The sequence below is a fragment of the Tachysurus fulvidraco genome, chromosome 11 (genome assembly GCF_022655615.1).
Source record: "Tachysurus fulvidraco isolate hzauxx_2018 chromosome 11, HZAU_PFXX_2.0, whole genome shotgun sequence".
NCBI classification, from domain to species: domain Eukaryota; kingdom Metazoa; phylum Chordata; class Actinopteri; order Siluriformes; family Bagridae; genus Tachysurus; species Tachysurus fulvidraco.
This window is the reverse complement of record NC_062528.1, coordinates 7,936,202-7,944,149: the sequence shown is the minus strand read 5'-3', so window position 1 is coordinate 7,944,149 and position 7,948 is coordinate 7,936,202. Positions and strand designations below refer to the sequence as shown.

The 7,948-nt window shown below is 36.8% G+C and overlaps 2 protein-coding genes across 4 annotated transcripts; one reads left to right on the top strand and one right to left on the bottom strand.

Annotated features, from left to right (window-relative positions):
* The first annotated feature begins 1,733 nt into the window (after positions 1–1,733).
* On the top strand, positions 1,734–3,287 carry zgc:162608 (uncharacterized protein LOC100037332 homolog). The gene is made up of 3 exons (XM_047820224.1): positions 1,734–1,931; positions 2,015–2,120; positions 2,211–3,287. Exons 1-3 carry the CDS (start codon positions 1,886–1,888, stop codon positions 2,989–2,991), a joined length of 933 nt encoding a protein of 310 aa, XP_047676180.1. The 5' UTR covers positions 1,734–1,885; the 3' UTR covers positions 2,992–3,287.
* A 203-nt stretch (positions 3,288–3,490) lies between these two features.
* On the bottom strand, positions 3,491–7,232 carry LOC113660414 (zona pellucida-like domain-containing protein 1). 3 transcript variants are annotated; one of them, XM_027173913.2, is made up of 11 exons: positions 7,214–7,232; positions 6,951–7,064; positions 6,643–6,869; positions 6,296–6,486; positions 6,049–6,121; positions 5,874–5,971; positions 5,704–5,787; positions 5,428–5,599; positions 5,244–5,337; positions 5,117–5,140; positions 3,491–3,956 (listed from the first exon to the last, which is right to left on the bottom strand). In XM_027173913.2, the coding sequence occupies exons 2-11, from the start codon at positions 7,042–7,044 to the stop codon at positions 3,826–3,828; spliced, it is 1,188 nt and encodes a 395-aa protein (XP_027029714.2). In that variant the 5' UTR covers positions 7,045–7,064; positions 7,214–7,232; the 3' UTR covers positions 3,491–3,825. The 3 variants fall into 3 exon arrangements, with proteins under 3 accessions (XP_027029714.2, XP_047676178.1, XP_047676179.1); XM_047820222.1 differs by having other exon boundaries at positions 3,491–3,953; XM_047820223.1 differs by lacking the exon at positions 5,117–5,140.
* Between the last annotated feature and the right edge of the window lie 716 nt (positions 7,233–7,948).

Genomic DNA, 7,948 nt, shown 5'->3' with positions numbered 1-7,948 from the left:
TTACTTACATACTTACTTACGTAATATAATGACAAAAGTCACTTCTAATAACAACATGATATACTGATACTAATGGTGGTGCAGTGTGATTTGATCCTGTGCTTTTACTGTCTTTTCTGAAATACTCTCCATGTCAGTGTAGGTTTCCAATAAACAGGCCAGTAGGTGGACCAGCCACTTTAAATTGCCCTTTGTACACCATGTCCTATGCAGGGTTTATTCAAACCGTGTGCACAACCATGGGTTTAGTGGGGACAAATCCAGAGCCAGACTTTTCATCGCACTACTGTCACAAGAATCTACATGAATGACTTAACCTTATAAAGTGTTCATTGGGCACAGCTCATGTAACTGATTCAAAATAATAAAAGTATCGTACAGCACAACAATGTTTACATCATCCACTGACACACTGTTTCAGGTTGATTGGTCCCTATATGTTTATCTAGAGCTAATGCTACTTGTTATAATCATGTACAGAGTAATAAGTGCATTCATTGAGCTGGGAAACGGTTAAATAAAATCAGAACAAATCAACCAGGTAATGTAATTATTTATTTACAGTGCATTTAGCATACTATTAATCACTATTTATCATCCACTTATGCCTCCTGATGATATGCAATTGTGTGTAACTATATAAGCACTGTCATAAGCACTGTTTTCTCCACTTGATAAAAAGCTATGAATCAATAAAGAAAATCAATATTGCGTAATATTTGTAATGATACTGTTTAAGAGAATAAGTACAAGGTTGAAAGAAACGCTCATCAACTTTCATGTCTGAAATCAACATGTTAACATGTTTTATGTTAACTTTATTTAAAGAAGCAACATTTGACGTATGTTATTTGTTGTGTGTACACACGCTTTGCTTCAAGGTCTTCAAGGGCAAACAGAGACAGAAGTTAAAACACTTCTGTTTAAATTGTTTGCCTACTGGAAATAATCAATGACCAGAGCAGGACCCACAAATCCCTGGAATCTAACTCACTTACCATGTGGCTTAGGAAGTAAAATTATACAGTAATTGCCTTGAGTTTTCTAATAAGTGTCAGAGTGTTGTAAGTGTAGCCTAAAGCTGTATGTACTTAATGATGAATTCTTGTTTTTGTGGCTGTTAGAACTTCAGAGAGCTTTGTGTTTGGCTTTGATTTTTAGTCAGAACATCCCAGAAGACAAACAAAAAAACAGCACTTTAGAGCCGAATGTAAACAAACAGCACCCTTGTTCTCTGAATATTAGCTATCACCATAGATTTTGGAAAGCGTTTTCAGGAACTTTCTGGGACATTCTGGGTCTCTTACGTGGGACATGTCCTTGTTACGATTAACAGTGCCAATTTTTATCCTGCAGCATAGAATTACCTCACTTACACAGTTTTTCACTAACATTTATCCAGTCTTTCAATCCATATTTAGTTAAACATGTGGCAACATGTTTCTTAGTCGGAAGCCTGTTAGAAAAATCATCAGAAGTGCCTTTGACCTCGCTTGACTCGGTGCGTCATACTCAACCTTGCAATGACGACACTGCGATTACTTTGAAGATGAATTGTCAGGAATGCTTCAGCTACGAGACAGCCAATCAAAGGAATCTCTGCCACTTCGCACAGCACTCTGCTATCATATTGACCCTCCACGTGGTCTCTGTTGACACAAGCAGAGTGCAGGAAGGTCTCTGATAAGGGATTTCTATAAAAGACAGGATTGAGAGTTGTACTTTACAGACCCTTACTACAAGGTAAGAACAGGACACCTGACATTCACAACATGAATGTAAACTGCAACATTTAGAGACTTCTGATCATCAGTAATTCAATTTGTCTCTCCTATATTTCAGTGTGAACACGAACGTTGTCTTTAAATTTAAAAAAAAAAAAAACATGCTCCTGTATGTGATCTTTGCTGTGACACTAGGAACTACAACAGGTTTGTATACTTTCTAAGCTGTAATAAACAGATTTATTTATGAAAATATAAATATTGAGCTCACACTCTCGTCTGCCATGTAGCATTTCCTGTCAATCAAGATGCTGCCAGTCGAGAAGGATTTTGGAGTATCCATGATGAAAACACAAACTTGGCCATTGATAAAAAAGATACCACCAAGAATTTTGAGTGAGTTTTTGTTATTGTACTTTATATTTAATATTAATGGGAAAACAGAAGAGTTTGTCTAAATACAACAAATCAATTTGTATGTTGCAGTGGAATGTGGAAAAGCCACGTGGTGAGCAGTTATTCCCCAGACTCTCTGAACCCCATGGCAGCTGAGCTCAGGTACAAACTGAGTCAGGAGTCAGACCGCCTTCGAGCTCGCTTGAGACAAGAACTATTGGATCTCCGTCAGAGATTGTCTCCTTACCCTAGCCACCCCCAGGGCACTGTGCTTAATGTCCAAGAGCTCCTGTCTCCCTTTACTAAGGGCCTCCAGATGGCTCTCGAATCCAACACCCATCAACTCTGCAGCCATCTCAGGATGACCATCCAAGGGGTTCAAGCTGATGGACCTTTGCTATACCAAGAGGCAATAGAGAAGATCAGACAAGCTATGGATGAGAGTCATAAGAGAAGAACCGCTGGTTTTGAGGACTTTAAAACAAAGGCATTTGAGGCAGTTGAGGAGGACAAAGACAGTAGTAGGAAGGATCTATGGGAGGAGGTGACAGCCAGTTTGGGACAAGAGATCCTGTCATACAGTTTGGAGGTACAGGGCAAAATTGCAGCACTGAAAGTCTCATTAACAACACTACTCTCTTCATCAGAACCCTTAGGAGCTGAAATGGTTTCCAAAGTGGACCAGTTCTGTGATGGTTCCTCAAGGCAGAATCATAAATTTATTGCCAATTTAGTGCAGCAAATATCTATGATTGAGGAAAAGCAGAATAAGGGTGAGCCACCAAGTCATGTAAACATAGAGTCCATACAAGAGGATTTCTCCACCAGACTAAACGCATTACTTCAGGACATTGTACACACTATAAACTAGAGTGGCCTTTCCCTCTCCATTCATGTCATAATTACCTCATTAATGTAAATAGAAGTGTGCTTGTACAGTGTGAATTATTGTCTTTTTGTAGAAGACTGCCTCTTAAAATGTCTAGTAAAGACAAACCTTGTATATAGAAAATAAAAATGTAATGTCTGTTTGTCTAGTTTTGTCCAGACAAACAGTCCAATGCAAAAAACACCAATGGACCATTTTTTTAGATGCAGGTTTATTGTGCTTGGTGTAATCAATTATCTAAAGTGTTCTATTTTTTAAATAAATGCATAAAATTTTAAGTTATGGTGTTTGTGTATATATATATATATGTATGTATGTATGTATGTTTGTATAATTATTAATCAATTAATTTATCGGTAGGATCAACATAGTAAACAAATCAGCACATAATAGCTTATCACAATGATTTCAAAAGAGAAACAAAGTGGACATGGTGTATTTAAATCCATAAGGGTCATTAGATTAAATTATCTATGCAATCTCCAAATTAAACCATTTTATTATCAGAATGCATCATCAGAATGCTTAACTAAACATATGTTGTATTTACATATTGGATGATTCAAATATACTTTTTAATCTCTAGCACAAGATTGAAATATCTTTAACGATTTCCTTCCAGTTCCTTCATGCATTTACAAACATATTTAGTTGAACTGTGTGGACCTTTTGAGATATTCAAGAACCTTTCCTGCTTCATTAAGGTGCTCTAATATACTAAAGTGTCTTAATAGTTGGACTAGACTTTCTGCTTAAGCATAGAACAGATGACCAGCTTCTGGTGGCTCCTTATTTGAAATCAGGTAGGTCAGCATCCTACCAAACCTTTTTCAGCACAAACCATCCAGCCAGAACAAGCAGCAATGCACCAGCAGAAGCAAATATTGCCCCTACTACCACTCCAGACGTGTTATCGTGGCTTTTATTGGACTGTCCAGGAACTCCTGCTGAATGAATAAGTCAAATCATGTCATTAACCGAGGAGTTAATAGTACAGTATAGGGGGACTCTAAATTGTAAGATACTTACTACAGTCTAAAGTTAATAAATCAAAAATCAAATTGTTATAATCATTGAAATGTTAAAAGATTAAGAATAGGTGAGGTAAAGGAACAACCAAACCTAATAGCAAGACAGAAAAAGTATTTTCTCTTGTGTAGTATTCTATTGTAGTTTTTAAAAAAGTTCTAAAAATATTATGATGGTAGAGTTCAGTTATTTATTACAACACTTTTGTTTTTACTTCTTGTGCATATATTCACCTTAAATCTATACACATAATTTCTTTTGGCTTTGCATTCATGAAAGTACAAATATTTATAAAAGTATGTATTCGACAGAACAAACAATATTTATGTTTGAAAAATAACTGATATAGAAAATGTATATTATATAACTGGATGTATATAAAACTATGTCTGTATAATAGTTACATGAAATAAATCAAATTCCCACACAATTGTTTCCAATACATGATTTTACAATGCACATTCAGACTAATGATAAGGAAGGAAAGAGAGATGCTGGCCATCAATTAAATAGATTTGTAGAATGACATGAAATTAGCAGGAGCCTCAGTTACACTGTTTAAATACAAGTTTGTCCACATTCACATTTAGACAACTTAGAATTCTTACTGAACAATAAACTCCGATCAGATGAAACATTAAACAAGCCTCTAGCCATAATGTGTAATGTCTAGCCCGTCATGTTTTGAAAAAAAGGGTTATGTTTATGTTATGATCACAAGAACACATACACATACAGTGAAGCAGTGAAGCATGGTGGTGGGAGCATCATATATGGAGCAGCCTTTCTAGACATACTAGGACTAGAATGGAGATCTTTTTCAGGCCATATGAGAGGAGAATTTAATCTCCTCTGCCTAGAAACTAAATACTAATATACAGCTAGAGTATGGGCTTTTTAGTGTTTTTAATTTGTCGTGTCTTCATATGTTTTTCCAATCAGTTTTGTTTGTTTATGTGTGTACATTTGTAGTGGATATATGCACTGGAAGTATAATAAACACTATAATAACAGAACTTTAGATCAGCAAATGACATTGCCATCACATTCTCAACATTAAGCTTAGAAAACCTCTTACCATAAGCAACAGCTGTTGGTTCAGCTGAAAAATCAGTTACAAGAAGTATTTCAATGATAGACTATCACAGACATTTTTCATACAAATACATTGTGTATTTTTAGCTTTGTCAAGGTTGTGTACTTACTTTGGGCAGCAGTATAAAGTGGCCCAATTGACATAGAAGCCGTGGTCGGTTGTCCAGGTTCCACAGATCTCTTTCTTCTCTTTCCATTGCAACCCTGCACAAGCAACATGCAAACAGTAATAAAAATTACACATCTATTTGCCATGATTCAAAATAATTGAAGTAAGTGATACTCTTTGCTTACATTTATAATGTTTAGGCACTTGTCAGGTTCACAGAGTCTCAGGAAACAGTGAATGTAGATGGAGGATTTGTCTTGGTTGCGATGCTCCACAAAACGAAACGTCTCGAAGGAGAACCTGCTGTTTTTGGAGATCCCGTTTTTCATGACAATAGTCCGAGGGTCAGTGTTACATCTGTGGAGGAACAAATGTGACTCTTTATGCATAAAACAGAGTGAATTAAGTAGCAACAGCAAATGTTGTTGGATGTAAATGTGGACAAAAACTGTATTTCTCACACAGTGAAGAAGTCAAGTTGTTCGCTGTTGTTGAAGGTGTAAGGTGATGGAGTTGCAAAGCAGTGGTCCAGGAGGAGGTTAAAGCTATAACAGAGAAAACACAATTAATTTCTCATTACTCATTTCATAACTTTTTTTTACAGTTGGCACTTCAAAAGATGTATTCATACTTCCCAGATAGATTAACTGCTTTGACCTCTATGTAGACCTTGGTTCGTAGTTGTAGTCCGCTTTGTGGGACCAGCAATGGATAAAAAAAGGTCGAATCCTAAGAGTAGATTAGATCATGGTGTCATGAAAGACATATTTTTAACCCATTAAAATGAAGCTGGTAAATTAACTCACATTGTACACGCTCATGCTGAGATTATCAATAAAGCTTCCATTTTTGTCATTAGTCGCAAGTGACACTGATGACCTGGAAATGTAAAAAATAATGTCAGTCACTGCTGTTTTATCAAATCTTTAAAATTATTTTGCGTGTTTCAAATTTGGATAAGGAAAAGACATAACAATTTTGAATTTTGAATTTTGTATTTTAACAAGAAATGAAATGAACAAATAAAATGGACAGAAATTATTTTGAACTTACGCCACAATCTTGGTGTTGTTCATGAGGTATGCCAGAGGATAACGGCAGGAAAAGCGATAGTAGAGGTCCGTTGAATAGCTGACAATACCTGATGAAGAGGTTGGGGTGTCAATGAAGCTGGAGATGATGACCGACTGGATGTTGGAGAAATCGCTGAAAGGTCCGGAGGCACTGGGAATCTCGTCTACAATCTAAAGAACAAATAACACATTGGTCAACATATTTTCTCAGTCCATACTATTTTTTGGTCATATGACCACTTTAACCATTTTAAATTTACTTCAGATCAGTTTTATTCATGTTTTCATAAGAATTCAGTGAATAAAATAAAGATGCCTTGTTCTTACCTGAAGTGACTGCCGGCACAGGTTGCCCTGACTGTCGTTGACAGCTAGTGCATACCGGATGACAGGAGGGTCCACGCTGGTGTCTATAACACCTTTGCACTGGCTATTATTGTGCATGCCATTCATGGCCAGTCCAGTGGGGTCGAAGCCAGCCCACTGTGCTGTGCACAGGTTAACTTCCAGTTTGATGACACTGATTCCGCAGTCCACCTTCAGGTCATCATTATCTGAGTATACAGTACGAAGATTAGTTTCTGGTAACATGAAAAACATGGAAAAAGGTCAGAATTCATTGGGTTCAGACTCACTTGGCACCCTCTCATAAAGTGAGGAGCAGTTATAGAGAGAGAGTACCGGTTGCCAGGCCAGGGTCAGCACAACGAGACACAGTAACTGCAGCATTTTCACAGCTGAGAAAAATCCTAAAGAAATGATTAATTACAACTGTGAAGCAAAGTTAAAAATATGGAAACATTACAAAATTCAACACTACACTGTAAACTTTTTTTTTAATTAATTCTTTAAATTCTTTAGTTTAGCTATTAAAATTTTAGTTGAAATGTCAGTATACCCTACGTTGTATCCTCCAGTGACAGCTATGCACAAAGCTGCCCCTTATATAGTGTCAGAAGTCCAGTTAAGTATGAACAGGTAAGTATATAGCTCCAGGGGAATCCCACATACACATATCACTCTCCCACCAATGTTGTATACAGTATAGCTCATATTTTCTTCAACTCCAAGGAGGTTAGATAGTGTTGCTGTCTCACAGCTTCAGGGATCCTGAGGTCAGATTTCCATCCTGAGTCCACTTGGGTTTCCTCCAGGTTCTCTGGTATCCTTCCACATCCCAAAAACATAATGATCAGTGGATTGCCTAGGTGTGAATGGTGCCCCGTGATATCTATGCCCTGTGAATCAGTATTCATGCATCACACCCAGTGATCTTGGGATAAGGACCACATCTATCACAGTCCTGACCAGTATATAGCGTCTAATGGCAGCGATGAGAAAATAAACTCCATGGACATAAGTGGCAGGCAATCAACTATAAACAACTACAGAAGTGTGTTATTAGGTTTTAACATATATAGCAATCTTTGTCGTTACTTTGGTTCTGTGGTATCTTTGAATTAGATTCCACATAAAACAATAGCAATTAAGTTAAAGTGCAGAATCAATCTAATGTAAAACCAGTTAAACAAATCTTTAGAGCTGTTCACACTGGGTTACTGGTTATATTCCTTGCATTTTAAACATTGTTAGAGAAATGGTTCACACTTTGAATTTTGAAGCATTACTTATC